General features: G+C 43.3%; 1 protein-coding gene across 2 annotated transcripts in view; it reads left to right on the top strand.

Moving 5' to 3' along the window:
• Positions 1-18,932, top strand: part of SLC25A17 (solute carrier family 25 member 17) — a 111,757-nt gene that overhangs the window by 1,951 nt on the left and 90,874 nt on the right. For both annotated transcript variants that reach the window (XM_075833514.1, XM_075833513.1), the window contains exon 2: positions 7,665-7,725. In XM_075833514.1, coding sequence (XP_075689629.1) covers positions 7,680-7,725 — 46 coding nt within the window. In that variant the 5' untranslated portion in view covers positions 7,665-7,679. The remainder of the gene's footprint in view (positions 1-7,664; positions 7,726-18,932) is intronic.

The following is an 18,932-nucleotide window of genomic DNA, read 5'->3' on the forward strand; positions in this document are numbered from 1 at the left end:
ATGCACTCCTCTCCATTCATTTACACTGCAGATAGCGATATAGTTATATCGTTATGTGCAGCCACATACACACACTATAACATTACTGTAGTGTCTTGATAATGAATATACATCACTACCAGCCTGGACGTGATGTTTATTGAGAATCCTGACACTTTTGAATCTTTTCTGTGAGATTCCAGCAAGGCAAACGTAATCTCGTTTGAAATGACAGGTTACATCGTAATCTCGCGAGATTACGTTTGCCTTGCTGTAAATCTCACAGAGACGCTACAGACGTGTCAGGATTGTGAATAGACATCCCGTCCAGGCTGGTAGTGATGTATATTCATTATCAGGACACTGCAGTAATGTTAGTGTTTGTGTATGTGGCTGCACATAGTGATATAACTATATCGCAAGTGCAGTATAAATGAATGGAGAGGAGTGCATGAGGCTGATTGGTCAGCGTCATACTCTCCTCTGTACAACGCCCACTTGGTCTACAGTAAAACACGCCCAGTTGGGCATTAGGAAACTCATTAGCATAAAGATAAAAATCGCTCATAAAGTGGTAAAAATAGATTGTTTTTCTAAATAAAAAGCATTACTGTCACCTACATTATAGCGCCGATCTCCTTATATAGGAGATAGGGCACTTATAATGTGGTGACAGAGCCTCTTTAAAGAGAACCTTTCACCTCCCCATACATGTGCAGCATGTAATGGGGGAGGGCTGCACAAACCCTGGGGCACTTTCCATTTTTTTTCTACCTCCCTCTGTTATCTAGATATCGGTGCTGTTATATTTGGTGCCCGATATTTAAATAACCCCCTGAACTGTCAACGGGGCGTGTACTGGCAAGAGGGCGTGTTACTATGGCTGTGACAATGTCCAAACAGATATGGACAGTGTTACAGCAAGAGCGAGGATAAGAGGAGGGAGTGTGCGCTCTCACTCTTCAGCTTTCAAGATCAGTCTTCTGCCGAACTGGCAAGGGGGCTTGTCACTTCTACGGACAGTGTAAGAGCTGTGGAGAGGAGAGCGCTCATGCGCGCTCTCAGCTCTTGCAAGAGATCAGTCTTGTACTTTGTCTGCCGAACTGGCAAGGGGGCGTGTCTTTGCTACGGACAGTGCAAGCGCTCCCCAGCTCTTACAGTGTCCGTAGCAGTGACACGCCCCCTTGCCAGTTCGGCAGACAAAGTACAAGACTGATCTCTCACGAGAGCTGAAGAGATGAGAGTGCGCATGCACGATACGCACATACAACCCCATAGAGAATGCCAACGGGAGTCGTTCCATTTGCAGTTGCGTGCACCGTCTATGTGGGAAAAATAAGCCCTCATACCACTTAATCAACGGAAAAAGTTATGGCTCTCGGAATTTGGCGACAAAATACATTTTCTTTTTTACACTTAGGTTTTTACTTGTAAAAGAGTAAAATATAGAAAAAAACTATTTATATTTGGTATTGCCGTAATCTTATTGACCCACCTAATAAAGTTTAACATGTTGTTTTAAGAACTGGGCTGCGGCTGTGTTATACAGCCATTGGCCCGCTCCTGACGACATGTGTCCTCGCGCGGTCAACATGAGGTGATGTGGCCAGCTCCGCACTAATGTGCGCCTGCACTGAAGACCGAGAACATGGCGGGCACGCTGCAAAACACCCCATCATCTCTGTTTTCACTGCCGACAACGTCGCTCATTAGTGCAGTGCTGGTCGCATCACCTCATGCTGAACGCGTGTTCACGCTTGTTGTCAGGAGCGGGCCAATGGCTGTATAACACAGCCGCAGCCTCGCTCTAACGGCGGAGATCAGAGAAACCGCTGATCTCCGCCGTATTCAAGGGAAAAATGAGAAGGGGGATGCCCCTTGGATCGCATCACAGGTAATCCCTGTGACGCGATTGAGGGACACACCATATATGGGCAGACAGCCCAGGGTCCTTTGAAGGACTCCAGGGCTGTCTGACCATATTTCCTGTTGTTAGGGCATACTTAAATATGTCCTAATAACTGACTGTGTACTATCAGTACATAGGCTAATGTACTGGAATATAGATATATGCCAGTACATTAAAGTCTAAAAATAAAAAAGTAAAAAAAATAATATTAAAATAAAAGTCTCCATACATAAAATATACACATATATTCGATAGTGTCGCGACCGTACTAACCTGCGCAATAAATTTATAGCATCATTTATGATCGGGATGTCACGATACCAGAATTTGGACTTCGATACCGATACTTCATGTAGTAATTGTGATACTCGATACCAAAACGATACTTTTGCCAATAATAATAAATTTTAAAAATTCTTCCGTTTCATGATGTGAGGCGCGTGATGTGATGAATTTTGAACCTCCACGTGCTTCACATAATGGACAACATTGGGTTAATGTGTGAGGTACATGATGGGGTTAATTACTATTAATGTGAGGTACATGGAGGTTCAAAATTCATAATACCTCGTGCCTTACATTAATAAGTGAAAGAAAGCAGTTTTGTATTTTATAACAGCGTAAACATGAATGACGCTATAAATGTGTTATTACGGTTGCGGCGATACCGAATGTGTATATTTTATGTATCGAGACTTATTTTTATTGTAGTGTGTGTGTGTGTGTGTGTGTGTGTGTGTGTGTGTGTGTGTGTGTGTGTGTTTTATTTATTTATTTAACATTACTTTATTTTATTTTTTTACTTTTTATTTTTAAACTTTAATGTACTGCCATATATCTATATGCCAGTACATTATCCTGTGTACTGATAGTACACAGGTAGTTGTTAGGACATACCTCAGTATGCCCTAACAGGAAATATTGTCAAACAGCCCTGGGGTCCTTCAATGGACCCTGGGCTGTCTGCCCATATATGGTATAGCCCTCGATCGCGTAACAGGAACTCCCTGTGACGCGATCCAAAGGGATATCCCCCCTTCGAATTTACCACTGAATGCTGCGGTCAGCTTTGATCGCAACATTCAGGGGAATAGCGGCGGAGATGAGAGGTTTCTCTGATCTCCGCTGTTATAGAGCGGGGCTGCGGCTGTGTAATACAGCCACTGCCCCGCTCCTGACAACAAGTGCGCGCGCGGTCAGCATGAGGTGATGTGGCCGGCGCTGCACTAATGAGCGGCGGCGCAGGCACTGAAGACAGAACATGGGGGTGTTTTGCAGTGTGCCAGCCATGTTCTGTCTTCAGTGCCGGCAATCATTAGTGCAGTGCTGGTCGCATCACCTCATGCTGACCTCGCGCACTTGTCAGGACTCAGGAGCGGTATAACGGCAGTATTACACAGCCGCAGCCCCGCTCTCATACATTCATTTGTTACTATACTGAGCTGTGCGGCCGCACAGTTTAGTATAGAAATACATAAAATAACGGTATCGAACTGTTTGAGGGTGCACGGTATCGAAACAGTATCGAAGTTTCGGTGCATCGTGCATCCCTAATTTATGATGTGTGCGCTGTAAAGAAATAAATGAAAAAATTAAAAACTGCTTTCTTTCACTTCTTATTGTGAGCACGAGGTGCTATGAATTTAGTACCTCCATGTGCCTCACATTAATAGTAATTAACCCCATCATGTACCTCACACATAACCCAATGTTGTTCATTAACTGTGAGAAACATGATGCAGTAAATTACTATTAATGTAAGGCACATGGAGGTTCAAAATTCATTACACCACATGCCTCACATTAGAAAATGGAAGAACTTTTTTTTTTTTAATGTTGGCAAAGTATCGTTTTGGTATAGAGAATCGCAATACTACACAAAATGTTAGTATCGGAGACAAATTTTAGTATAGAGACAAGCCTACCCCACCGCGCACCACGCTAGGATTGCTGTTTTTTCTATTCACACGACAAGGTCCGGTTGACGTCCGTTTTGCATCTTTTTTTGTATCCATTCCATTTTTGATGGCCGATTGTGACCCGTTTTGCATCTGATTTTTACTATCCGTTTTCAAAACGGATGAATTTTATTTGTAGATAATGTCACAGTTCCCTCTGTAGATAATGCCGCAGTGCCCTCTGTAGATAATGCCGCAGTGCCCTCTGTAGATAATGCCGCAGTGCCCTCTGTAGATAATGCCGCAGTGCCCTCTGTAGATAATGCCGCAGTGCCCTCTGTAGATAATGCCGCAGTGCCCTCTGTAGATAATGCCGCAGTGCCCTCTGTAGATAATGCCGCAGTGCCCTCTGTAGATAATGCCGCAGTGCCCTCTGTAGATAATGCCGCAGTGCCCTCTGTAGATAATGCCGCAGTGCCCTCTGTAGATAATGCCGCAGTGCCCTCTGTAGATAATGCTGCAGTGCCCTCTGTAGATAATGCCGCAGTGCCCTCTGTAGATAATGCCGCAGTGCCCTCTGTAGATAATGCCGCAGTGCCCTCTGTAGATAATGCCGCAGTGCCCTCTGTAGATAATGCCGCAGTGCCCTCTGTAGATAATGCCGCAGTGCCCTCTGTAGATAATGCCGCAGTGCCCTCTGTAGATAATGCCGCAGTGCCCTCTGTAGATAATGCCGCAGTGCCCTCTGTAGATAATGCCGCAGTGCCCTCTGTAGATAATGCCGCAGTGCCCTCTGTAGATAATGCCGCAGTGCCCTCCTTAGATAATGCCGCAGTGCCCTCTGTAGATAATGCCGCAGTGCCCTCTGTAGATAATGCCGCAGTGCCCTCTGTAGATAATGCCGCAGTGCCCTCTGTAGATAATGCCGCAGTGCCCTCTGTAGATAATGCCGCAGTGCCCTCTGTAGATAATGCCGCAGTGCCCTCTGTAGATAATGCCGCAGTGCCCTCTGTAGATAATGCCGCAGTGCCCTCTGTAGATAATGCCGCAGTGCCCTCCTTAGATAATGCCGCAGTGCCCTCTGTAGATAATGCCGCAGTGCCCTCTGTAGATAATGCCGCAGTGCCCTCTGTAGATAATGCCGCAGTGCCCTCTGTAGATAATGCCGCAGTGCCCTCTGTAGATAATGCCGCAGTGCCCTCTGTAGATAATGCCGCAGTGCCCTCTGTAGATAATGCCGCAGTGCCCTCTGTAGATAATGCCGCAGTGCCCTCTGTAGATAATGCCGCAGTGCACTCTGCAGATAATGCCGCAGTGCCCTCTGCAGATAATGCCGCAGTGCCCTCTGCAGATAATGCCGCAGTGCCCTCTGCAGATAATGTCTCAGCGCCCTCTGTAGATAATGCCACAGGGCCCTCTAGATAATGCCACAGGGCCCTCTAGATAATGCCACAGGGCCCTCTAGATAATGCCACAGGGCCCTCTGTAGATAATGCCACAGGGCCCTCTGTAGATAATGCCACAGGACCCTCTGTAGATAATGCCACAGGGCCCTCTGTAGATAATGCCACAGGGCCCTCTGTAGATAATGCCACAGGGCCCTCTGTAGATAATGCCACCCACACCCCTGTAGATAGTGCCACAGTTCCCTCTACAGATAGCGCCCACAGCCCCCTGTAGATAGCGCCACACAGCCCCCTATAGATAGCTCCACACATGCCTCCTGAATATAGCGCCACACATGCCCCCTGTAGATAGCGCCACACATGCCCCTTCCTGTAGATAGCGCCACACATGCCCCTTCCTGTAGATAGCGCCACTCATGCCCCTTCCTGTAGATAGAGCCACTCACTGCCCCCTGTAGATAGTGCCACTCACCGCCCCCCCCCCCCTATATGGACAGTGAGCGGAGTCCCCGGCCAGAGCGTCGGCAACGCTCTGGCCGGGGATTCCCTCGAGGAGGAGCCCCTGATGTCACAGTCCAGATATGGACAGGGACATCAGGGGCTCCCTCTAGTAGCAGAATCCCCGGCCATAGTGTTGCCAACGCTGTGGCAGGGGATTCCACTGCAGGAATAGTCCCTGACGTCCCTGTCTATACATGGACAGTGACGTTAGGGATCCCAATTAGAAGCAGAATCTCCGACCAGAGCGTCGGCAGCGCTGCCGGCGCTTTGACCGGGGATTCCGGAACGAAATCCTCGCGGTGTCGTGAGGGGTTTGTCCTGGAGCGGAAGCCACAGCATCAGCAACGCTGTGGCCAGGGATGCCGCTCCAAGAGAGAGCTACAGTGGCACTATCTACAGAGGGGGTAGTGCTATAAACGGGGGGTGGCAGCGCTATCTACATGTGGGGCGTGGGTGGAGCCATCTACATTTATGGCACTATATTCCGCTCCTGCTCCCCGGCCAGTACGTCGGCAATGCTCTAGCCGGGGATTCCCCAGCCGGGTGCTGCTAGGAAGTGGATGCGGCAGCACCTGGTGCTGAACTTGGGAACAATAGATTAAATAGGATACGGCGCTGGACCTCCCAGAGAGCTGGACACAAAAACGCAGGTAAAATTTTGATCCGGATTCTGAACAGGGTCGGCGCTGTACGGCGGCACAACGTATGTCCCCTGTGCCAGAACAGATCCCATAGAAAGCTATGTGATCCGTTCTAGCATCAGTTTCCCCCCGGCTTTTCTGCAACACGCCTGGGGAAACTGAAAGGCACCACGGACATATGTGACTGGCCCCCAACCCGTTCCCTCCACAGCCATTTTTTGGATTTTCATTTTACTTTTTCCTCCCACACATTCCAAAAGCCATAACTTTTTTTATTTTTCTGCCTATATAGCCGTATAAGAGCTTGGTTTTTTGTGGGACGAGTTGTAATTTTTCACTGCACTATTTTACCATTTTTTTCCACTGGGAAAAACTTCTTTGTGGGGTGGAATAGGGAAAAAAACAGTGATTCCTCCATTGTTTTTTGGGTTTCATTTTTAGGACTTTAACCGTGTGGTAAAAATGACATGTTCGCTTTATTCTGCGGGTCAATGTGGTTATAGCGATACTAAATTTATATCGTTTTTTTTATGTTTTAGTACTTTTACAAGGAAAGTTTGTTTTGTTTTGCCATATTCTGAGAGCCATAACTTTTTATTTTTCTGGTGATTGAACGACGTGTGAGCTTATTTTTTGCAAAGCGAGCTGTAGTTTTTGTTGGTACCATTTTTGGGTACATGAGACATTTTGATTACTTTTTATTTTTGTTTTTACCGCTTTAACTGTGTGGGCTAAATAATGTTAGATTGTAACAGTTCAGATTTTTACGGACGTGGCAATATTCATTATGTTAATTTATTTTATACATTACTTTTGGGGTAAAATGGAAAAAGGGGAGTTTTTTATATATTAAAACTTTTTTTTAAAATTGTATTTAGCTTTTTTTATTATTTCCCCTAGGCGATTTGAACCAGTGATCGTTGGATCGCTTGCACATTATACTGCAATACTTATGTATTTCAGTATATTGTGATCTTTACAGGCTCCTACTAAGATCCTGACACGCAGGATCCACCTGTAATTGATCAGATCTAAGTTATGAACCTGGCGGGTACAGGATTCAGCGCTAGATACAGCTGCTTTGTATACAGGATACTAAGCAGCTGTATCTCAAAAAGTAAAAGTAATTTTTAATAGAAACTAACCATAAAGTTGCACAAAACACACTGATTGACCTTGAGGAAATAAGTAATCAGTAAGAATCAATTATGGGCTAGTCCCTTCATTAAATTTTTTTAGTAAAAAACTGGAATTACCCTTTAAATAGTTGACTTATTATTGTAAAAGTAACTTGCATACCTTTTTAATTTCTGTAATTTTTCTTCCATAGGGAAGCGTGACTGCTATGTCTCTCTTCTATCCATTAGACACTGCTCGTCTCAGATTGCAAGGTAAAAATATGAATATTTGCATCTGTCCTAGAATTAATAAAAATAACTGTTTTATACCAAAATATTTTTTTTTACTGAGATCAGTTTAAAGTGTACCTCCATTTTAAGTGAAAAACGATTATTGTGCAAGAGTGTGCACTATAATCGTTTTTCTAAGTTACTTATGTTAATGATTTGGCTTTTAGCAGCAGCACAGACTGTGTATAGTCCGTGCTGCCGGCTGCTCATAATTCTGCAGTTACAGACAGAGCGTCCTGCCCGTTTCCATGGCCCGCGTATCCAGAACGGCTGTTAGCGCTATAGGCACTGCGGGCGTTCTGGATACGGGAGCCATGGAGACGAGCAGGATGCTCTGTGTCCTACTGAAGAGTTAGTTATGAGCAGCAGCTAGACAGCGTTCCTACCATGCCGTTCAATATTTCATCCCTTATTGCTGACAGCTGATTGGCCCATCATCTGGCCTGCAGAGCAACAGTGAATATGATTGGTCAAAGCTCACACTAAGGCTAAGTTCACATGTCACGGAATTTGTCATAGATTTTAATCACAGATTTTATTCTTTGCAATTCAAAAGAGCGTGGTCTGCGTTAAATCCGTGACGCATGAACTGAGCCTACAACTCCAGCCTGAAAGGTGTTGGTGCACTCTAGACATTGGTGGCATATTGCTTTAATTGCTGTCTATGTGCCTGCAAGAAAAAAAATCCTAGGACAGCCGTCAGTAGATTAAATGGTATGTCTCTTTCCTAGCGCCACTACCATATTGTTCTAGCGATCGACGGGTCACAGTGGTTGGACCCCTGCTGATTGGACATTGGTGTCACATCCTAGCAATATGCCACCGAGGTCTGTGGTGAGCCTTTAACCCCTTCCCGACATTTGTCGTAACTATACGAAATGGAAAGCTAGTTCTTCCCACAAAATGTCGTATACTTACGCCAAATGTTTGGCACCGGCTTAGAAGCTGAGTCGGTGCCATCATCCCCGGATGTCAGCTGTATCTGACAGCTGACATCCGGCTATAATGGCGAGGACTGAAATTAGCTTTGATCACGCCATTAACCCCTTCAATGCAGCGTTCAAACTTGATCGCTACATTTAAGCTGTTTGCAGCTCATCGGAACCCCAGCAATGAAATTGCCGGGGTTCCGGTGGCTGCAATGGCAACCGGAGGCCTAATACTGGCCTCCCGGTCTGCCTAGCACGGAATCCGGTCAAGATCCGCCCGGCGGCGGAGCCTGATCGGCTTCCGTAGCCGCCGGCAAGATAGCGCCAGCTCAGGAGCTGATCCAGCGTCATCAGCGATGGAAGTCAGCTGTATGTTACAGCTGACATCCACCTGTAATGGCAGGAACCGGAGCTAGCTCTGATCCCTGCCATTAACCCCTTCGATGCAGCAATCGAAAGCAATTGCTGCATCTTAGCGGTTGCTAGCAGATCGCCAGCCCTGACAGGCAATCAGGACTGACGACTGCTGCTATGTCAACAGGAGACACAATGGCCTCCTGCTCTGCCATTACGGAAGCCGATTAGGCCCTGCCGGGAGGCAAAGCCTAATCGACTTGCTGTCAGTGAATAACTGACAGATCTAATACATTGCACTACGTAGGTAGTGCAATGTATTAGAAAAAAATTAATCTGACAGTTGAAAAAAACAGGCCCTCATACAGCTCCGTCGACAAAAAAGTTAAAAAGTTATGGTTCTCACAACATGGCGACAGAAAAAATACATTCTTTTTACAAAAGTAATTTTATTGTCAAAAAAGTTGTAAAACATAAAAAAGTGCTATAAATTAGATATCGCCGGAATTGTACGGACCCGCAGAATAAAGTTTACATGTAATTTTATAACGCTTTGTGAACGCTGTATAAAAAACCCGAAAATAACGATGCCAGAATTCCGTTTTTTTGTTTACCTGGCCGCCCAAAAAAAAGGATAAAAGGTGATCAAAAAGTCGCATGTACCCCAAAATGGTACCAATAATAACTACAGCTCGTCCCGCAAAAAAAAGGCCTCATACCACTACGTCTATGAAAAAATAAAATGAGTTAAGGCTCCAATAAGTCAGGAAATAAAAAATATGCAGTTGTGCCGGCCCGAGGGCAACATTTCTTCTGTTTCAAGAGACGATTTATCAAGGACCTAAAATTAGGGAACCAGGAAGGGGAAAGCCCAAAAATATCTGCTGGAAGCGACGGTGCCCGTATTATACCAGGACAACACTTTCCCAGCAAAATTCCCCAAACTGCAAAGGTGCGGAGTGTGGACCAAATGGGGGATAAGAAAGGACGCCATATATCAGTGCGACACCGGCCTGTGCAGAAAGGATTGCTTCACAGCGTAACACACATCTATGGATCATTTTATTGGTTTTTTACCCCATTATTATGCCACCTGACTATGCCCCTGATGTACTCTGCCCAGCTTACATGTACCCCCACATTATAAATGGAAACACCAGCAATAATCAAACAAGTCTACTACCAAGCAAAATCCGCTCTCCAAAAGCCAAATGGCGCTCCCTCCGCTCTGAACCCTACAATGTGCCCAAACAGCAGTTTCCTTCCACATATATGGCATCTTCATACCCGGGAGAACCCTTTTAACAATTTTTGGGGTGTGTGTCTCCAGTGGCATAAGCTGGGCATGACATATTTGTCACCTGAAATGACATATCTAGGGAAAAATATACATTTTTAATTTGCACCATCCGCAGTGCAATCATTTATGGAAAAGACATGTGGGGTGAAAATGCTCACTACACCCCTTAATAAATGCCTTGATGGGGTGTAGTTTCCAAATGGGGTCACTTCTCAGGGGTTTCTTTTTATTATTTCACATCTGAGCCTCTGCAGTTGTGAACCAATACTTTGTAAATTGCCAAATTAGGCCTCAATTTTACATGGTACGCTTTCACTCCTGAGCCTGGTCGAATGTCCAGGCAAAAGATTAGTGCCCCATGTAGGGTGTTTCTAAAACCGGGAAACACCGCATAATAATTAGAGAGCTGTCTTGTTATGGTGGCACAAGCTGGGCACCACATATTGGCATATCTATGGAAAAAATCCCATTTTCACTCTGCAACATCGAGTGCACACTAATTTCTACAAAACACCTGCAGGGTGAAATAAAGGTTACTACACCCCTAGGTAAATGCATTGAGGGGTGTAGTTTCCAAAATTGGGTGACTTCTTGGGGGCTTCCACTGTTTTGGGCCCACAGGCGCCCAGAAACCAATCCAGCAACATCAGCACTCCAAATGGCGCTCCTTCGCTTCTGAGCCCTGCCGTGTGCCCAAACAGCAGTTTATGACCACATATGGAATATTGCCGTACTCGGGAGAAATTGCTTTACAAATGTTGGGTTCTTTTTTTCCTTTATTTGTTGAGAAAATGAAAAATTTTGCGCTAAAGCTACGTCTTATTGAAGAAAAAGGATTGTTTTTGTTTTCACTTCCCAATTCTAATAAATTCTATGAAACATCTGTGGGGTCAAAGTGCTTACTACACCCCTAGATGAATTCCTCAAGAGGTGTAGTTTCCTAAATGGAGTCACTTTTTGGGCGTTTTCATTGTCTTGTAACCTCAGGGGCTTTGCAAATGTGACATGGCCTCTGCAAACCATTCCTGCTAAATGTGATCTCCAAAAGCCAAAGAGTGCCCTTTCCCTTCTAAGCCCTGTAGCTTAGAAGGAAAATGTAGCTAAACCTACATTTTCTTTGAAAAAATATCGTTTTGTTTTTTTTCAGGGCCTACTTCCAATAATTTCTGCAAAAAAAACTGTGGGGTCAAAACGCTCATTATACCCCTAGATAATTTCCTCAATGGGTGTAGTCTCCAAAATGGGATCACTTGTGGGGGGTTTCCACTGTTTTGTCCCCTCAGGAGCTTTGTAAATGCGACATAGCCTCCGCAAACCATTCTTGCTAAATGCGAACTCCAAAAGCCAAATGGCGCTCCATCCCTTCTAAGCCCAGCCGTGTGTCCAAACATCCGTTTATTGCCACATGTGGGGTATTGTTTTACTCGGGAGAAATTGCTTTGCAAATTTTACGGTGCTTTTTCTTTGAAAAAATGTAGATTTTAATTTTCACAGCCTACTTCCAATAATTTCTGTAAAAAACCTGTGCGGTCAAAATGCTCACTATACCCCTAGATAATTTCCTTGAGGTGTGTAGTTTCCCAAATGGGGTCACTTTTGGGGGATATTCACTGTTTTGGCACCGCAAGAGCCCTTCAAACCTGACATGGTGCCTAAAATATATTCTAATAAAAAGAAGGACCCAAAATCCTCTAGTTGCTCCTTTGCTTCTGAGGCCGGTGCTTCATTCTAGTAGCACGCTACGGCCACATGTGGGATATTTCCAAAAACTGCAGAACCTGGGCAATAAATATTGAGTTGCATTTCTCTGGTAAAACCTTCTGTGTTATAAAAAAAATTCTATTAAAAATTTATTTCTGCAAAAAAATATGAAATTTGTAAATTTCACCTCTACTTTGCTTTAATTCCTGTGAAATGTCTAAAGGGTTAAGACATTTTCTAAATGCTGTTTTGAATACTTTGAGGGGTGAAGTTTTTAAAATGGGGTGACTTTTTTGGGGTTTCTAATATATAAGGCCCTCAAAGCCACTTCACAACTGAACTGGCCCCTGTAAAAATAGCCTTTTGAAATTTTCTTGAAAATGTGAGAAATTGCTGCTAAAGTTCAAAGCCTTGTAACATCCTAGAAAAATAAAAGGATGTTCAAAAAACGATGCCAATCTAAAGTAGACATATGGGGATGTTAATTAGGAACAATTTTGTGTGTTAACTGCCTGTCTTACAAGCAGATAAATTGAGAAAAATGCTAATTTTTGCAATTTTTCGCAAAATGTTGGTGTTTTTCACAATTAAATACTGAACATATCGAGCAAATTTTGCCAGTAACTTAAAATCCAATGTGTCATGAGAAAACAATCTCAGAATCGCTTGGATAGGTGAAAGCATTCCGAAGTTATTACCACATAAAGTGAAACATGTCAGATTTGAAAAATGAGGCTCTGTCAGGAAGGTCAAAAGTGGCCAAAGAGGGAAGGGGTTAAAGCCTCAGGACAGGGCCATATTACAAATCTGTGTTTTACTTCTAATAGAAGTACATGGCACCCAACTGTACCTTCCTATTACATACAGAAGTGTGTTTTTTGGTGGAGTGCATACAAATAAAAATAAAAGTTATAAGTTAAAAAAACAAAAAATGCCTTTTTTCCTAGAAGTCTTTTATTATAGGAAAAAAATTAAAATATAAAAAATAATACACATATTTGGTATCACCGCGTTCGTAACGACCAAAACTATTATGTTATATTCCCACACGGTGAACATCACAAAAAAAAAACAATGCCAGAATCGCTATTCTTTGGTCACCACCCCCAACCATAATATAGAATAAAAAGTGATTAAAAGGTTGCATGTACCCCAAAATAGTACCAATGAAAACTACAGATTGTCCCGTAACAAATAAGCCCTCACACAGCTCCGGTGGTGAAAAAGTTAAAAAGTGATACTATTGTGCCAACGCTGCAAAACATAAAAAAACTATACATGTGTTATCGCATCGACCTGCAGAAAAAAGTAAAATTGGCATTTATAACCCACGGTGAACACTGTAAAAAAATTAAACAATGAAAAACGTTGTCAGAATTGCTTGCTTTTTGATCACCTTGCTTGGCAAAAAACTGAATAAAAAGTGATAAAAAAATCGCATGTACCCCAAAATTGTACCAATTAAAACTACATATTGTCCCGTAACAAATAAGCCCTCACTGCTCCGGTGGTGAAAAAATAAAAAAGTTACGGCTCTCAGAATATGGCGACACAAAATGTGCCACGAAAGCGAATAAGATCGGGCGCCATTTATCAGTGCGACACCGGCCACACATCTACGGATTATTATTTATTTACCGCATTATTATACCCTCTTATTATGCCCTGATGTGCTTTGCCCAGCTTACATATGCACCCACATTATAAACTGAAATACCAGTAATACTCCAAACAGAACAACTACCAAGCAAAATCTGCGCTCCAAAAGCCAAATGCAGCTCCCTCACTTCTAAACCCTACAGCGTGCCCAAACAGCAGTTAACGTCCACGTATATGGCATCGGAATACCCGGGAAAACCCGCTTAACAGTTTGAGGTATTTCTCTTTAGTAGCACAAACTGGGCACTAAAATGGCATATAAGTGGAAAATTGAAATTTTCACTTTGCACCATCCGCTGCGCATTAACCCCTTCGCGCACCATGACGTAATAGAACGTTGTGGTGCGGGTGGTGACGTATGGAGCGTGCTTACGAGCTGAGCCCGCTCCATACGTTGTGGGTGTCAGCTGTGTTATTACAGCTAACACCTGGGACTTACGGACAGGGACAGCGATTGCGCTGTTACAAAAGCTTGTAAAAATGACAATATTCTGCAATATTTTGCAGTGTATTGTACCAGCGATCTAACGATCACTGGTTCAAGTCCCCTAGGGGGACTAATAAAATGTGTTAAAATAAAGTTAGTAGTAGTGAAAAAAAAAAATATAAAAAAGTTAAAAAAACACAATTTTCCCAATTTTCCTCTAAAGTAAAATAAAAAAACAAAATTGGTATTGCTGCGTCCGTAAATGTCTGAACTATTACAATATACCATTATTTAACTAGCTCGGTGAATGTCGTAAAAAATATAACATTTAAACGGCAAAAAAAAATCGCAGTTTTTTTTTTGGTCACCTTTTAGCTCTAAAAGATTTTTTTATAAAAAGTGATCAAAAAGTTCTATGTACCAAAAAATGGCACCAATAAAAACTACAGCTCGTCCCGCAAAAAAATAAGCCCTAATTATGCTTCTCGGAATGTGGTGAAACAAAACAATTTTTTCTTTAACAAATAGTTTTTTCTTTGTAAAAGTAGTAAAATATTACAAAAAAACATATCAATTTGTGATTACCGTAATCGTATTAAGCCGCAAAATAAAGTTAAGTTGATGGTTTTTCTGCACGGTGAAAGCCGTAAAAACTAAACCCAAAAAAACAATGGAGGAAGCCCAGTTTTTTGCAATTTCAGACTGCAAAGATTTTTTTTTTACAGTTTACTTTACATAGTACTTTAAATAGTTCCAATAGAAACTTCAACTCCTGCAAAAAGAAGCCCTCACACCACTCTATTGAAGGAAAAATAAAAAAGTTATGGCTCTTGCAAGACGGGGAGTGATCACGAAAATGAAAACACAAAAAATATCTCAGTCATGAAAGTATTAATTAATTTCTAATGAAAAAACACCTGTGGGGTAAAAATGCTCACTACACCCCTTAAAATGCCTTAAGGTGTGTAGTTTCCAAAATAGGGGTATAGATTTTTTTTTACTATTTGACCTCAGAGCCCTGCAATTGTGGGCCAATGCTGTGAAAATCACTAAAATAGACCTCAAATGCGCATGTTTCTCTTCACTTCTGAGCCCTGTCCTATGTCCAGGCAAATTATAAATGCCTTGAGGGGTGTAGTTTCCAAAATGGGGTCGCTTCATGTGGGCTTTCACTGTACTCTGGTATCTCAGGGTATGCATGCCAAATAGCGCTCCTGCCTTTCTAAGTCCTGCCGTGTGTCTGAACAGCCGTTTATGACCACATTTGGGATATTGTCGTACTCGGGGGAAATTGCTTTTCAAATGTTGGGGTGTGCGTTTTCTCCTTTTTACCTTGTGAAAATAAAAAAATGCAACATTTTAGTGGAAAAAAAAGTTAATTTCGTTTTCCTGGCCTAATTCTAATAAATTCTGCAAAAGACCTGTGAGGTCAAAATGCTCACTATAGCCCTAGAGAGATTCCTTAAGGGGTGTTGTTTCCCAAATGGGGTCACTTTTGGGCTGTTTCCACTGTTTTGGTCACTTAGGGGCTTTGCAAATGTGACTTGACACCCAAAAACCAATCCAGCTTAATTTGAACTCCAAAAGCCAAATAGCGTTCCTTCCCTTCTAAGCCCTGCCGTGTGTCGAAACAGCAGTTTATTACCACATATGGCATTGCCGTAATCAGGAGAAATTGCTTTTCATATCTCGGGATGCTTTTTCTACTTTATGCATTGTAAAATTGTAAAATTTCTACGTTTTATTGGAAAACATGTAGACTTTCAATTTCACTGTCTAATTCCACTAAATTTAGCAAAAAACCTGTGGGGTCAAAATGCTAACTATACCTCTCTATAAATTCCTTTAGGGGTGTAGTTTTCTAAATAGTGTCTTTTTGGGGGTATTTACACTGTTTTGGCACCACAAGACCTCTTCAAATCTGACACGGTGCCTAAAATATTCTAATAAAAAGAAGGCCCCAAAATCCAGTAAGTGCTCCTTTGCTTCTGAGGCTGATGTTTCAGTCCATTACTACACTAGGGCAACGTGTGTGATAAATTTCACCTCCGCTTTGCTTTAATTCCCGTGAAACACGTAAAGGCTGGGTTCACATGGAGTTTTTTGCAGGAGGAAAATCTGCCTCAAAATTCCGTTTGGAATTTTGAGGCAGATTTTGCTCTGCCTGCACGCTGATTTTCGCAGCGTTTTTCTCCTGCGACCATTGAGCGCCGCGGGCATAAAACGCAGCGAAATACTCTTTCTCTGCTTCCCATTGATGTCAATGGGAGGTCAGAGGCATAAACGCCCGAAGATAGGGCATGTCCCTTCTTTTTTCTACGAGACGTTTTTTCCGCTCGCGGGTAAAAAACGCCTCCGTCTCCCATTGAAATCAATGGGAGGCATTTTCGGACGTTTTTTGGCTCGTTTTCCGACGCGGTTTCCGCATAAAAAAACTCTGTGTGAACTGGCCCAAAGGGTTAAGAAGCGTTCTATTACTTTGAGGGGTGTACTTTTTAAAATTGGGTGACTTATGGGGGGTTTCTAATATATAAGGCCCTTGAAGCCACTTCAGAACTGAACTGGAAATGTGAGAAATTGCTGCTAAAGTTCTAAACCTTGTAACGTCCTGGAAAAATAAAGTAGTGTTCAAAAAACAATGCAAACATAACGTAGACATATGGGAAATGTTAACTAGTAACTATTTTGTGTGATATTACTATCTGTCTTACAAACAGATACGTTGAAATTTAGAAAAATGCTAATATTTGCAAATTTTCTATACATTTTGTTTTTCACAAATACTGAATTTATTGACCAAATATTCCCACTTCCGTGAAGTACAATATGTCACAAGAAAACAATCTCAGAATCGTTCGGATAGGTAGAAGCATTCCAAAGTTATTACCACATAAAGTGACACATCAGATTTGAAATAATTATCTGTGTCCACAAAGCCAAAACAGGCTCAGTCCTGAAGGGGTTAAGAAACAATACAAAAGCTGTGAATTTGCTTGTGGCTTTTTGTTGCATTTTTGTGGTCACTGGCGGTTTTTCCCAAACGCAGCATGCTCTGGAAGTGACTTCTTCTGTTTTTGCAATTTTTCCCCATAGGCTTTTTCAAAGAACTTAAAAAAATGTTCAAAATGACACTAAATGAAAAATGACACTAAAAATGGCATAAAAAAAACATGATTTTCAAAAATGCTGACAAAAAAAATTGTGAATGAAGGCTCCTTTACTACTAAATAAAATTTCCTTAAAAAAATAAAAATGCAAAGACCTGCTCATCTTAAAAATTAATGACATTTGCTTTTTGGGACTTGTCATTGGAAAGGACATGGGGGAAAATTTACTAATAAAAATCGCCCAGAATTCTGACACACATGCACTGGCGTAGCTATAGGGGTCGCAGCGGTCGCAATTGCGACCGGGCCCCGAAGCCAGGGGGGCCCACAGCCCCCCGCACCACATCAACAAAAAGTTACTATAGTAACTCGGGCCGCGGGCCCCTGTTACTATAGTAACAGACTGTACTTACCTTCCTGGTTCCGGATCGCAGCGGAGGTCCTGACGTCAAGCGCTGTGCGCAGCGCATGACGTCACAGCGCTATGCGCCGCGCACAGCATCGAGACGACAGAACTACCGCCGCGGCTGAATAAAAAGGTAAGGTTAGCCCTGACTGGCGGCGTCCGACTCCCGGGACCCGCCAATCGGCTGTTTTGAAGGGGCCGCAGCACTCGTACGAGAGCTGCTCCCCTTCATTCCGGTCACTTCATTCCGGTCACACTGTGAATCGGTGTCGGCGATTCACAGTGTGAGCGAGTAGTGAAATGAAGGGGAAGCAGATCTCGTACGAGTGCTGCGGCCCCTTCAAAACAGCTGATTTGCGGGTCCCGGGAGACACATCAGCTATTGATGGCCTATCCTGTAGATAGGCCATCAATGTTTAGGGACTGCACAACCCCTAAGCCTACGATGTAGCAGGCTTAGGGGGCCCATGAGACAGGATCACAGATTGTGTGATCCTGTCTGCTGGGCCCTGTATCTAAGCCAATCGCATGGTAGGCTTAGATACATGGCCCATGCGTGATCCTGTCTGCTGGGCCCTGTATATAAGCCAATCACATGGTAGGCTTAGATACATGGCCCATGTGTGATCCTGTCTGCTGGGCCCTGTATATAAGCCAATCACATGGTAGGCTTAGATACATGGCCCATGTGTGATCCTGTCTGATGGGCCCTGTATATAAGCCTACCACACTGTAGGTTTAGATACAGGGCCCCAGCACACAGTAATCTTATACTGTATAAGATTACTGTCTGCTGGATCCTGTATCTAAGCCTACGTTGTGGTAGGCTTAGATACAGGGTCCCACAGACAGTATCACACATGGGCCCTGTATCTAAGCCTAACACGTGTTACTAATCGTTTTTCTTGTGTGTTTTCTTACAGGTTCGGTCGTTGGACTTCGGCAGATTCCAGGACTACTTCGATGACATTTTTTTTAAAATTATCAATAAAATGGTTAATGAGGGTTGTGTGTGGTTTTTTTTATTTCAATAAAATATTTTTTCTATGTCTTTGTGTTTTTTTTTTAAACTATATTACTACCGCCTTAGTAATGGCCGCCGGCTGATTGACAGCATCCATTGCTAAGGCGGGGCTTAGTGTTAGCCGGTGCAGAGGCTAACACTAACCCACTTTATTACCCCGGTACCCACCTCCACCAGGGGTGCTGGGAAGAGCCGGGTACGATCCAGTACCTGACCATCTGTAGTGATGGTCGGCCACTGGGGTGGCCGCAGGCTGGTGTTAGGAGGGGAAAGGCCAGATAC

Source organism: Rhinoderma darwinii, chromosome 7 (assembly GCF_050947455.1).
Source record: "Rhinoderma darwinii isolate aRhiDar2 chromosome 7, aRhiDar2.hap1, whole genome shotgun sequence".
In the NCBI taxonomy this organism is placed as follows: domain Eukaryota; kingdom Metazoa; phylum Chordata; class Amphibia; order Anura; family Rhinodermatidae; genus Rhinoderma; species Rhinoderma darwinii.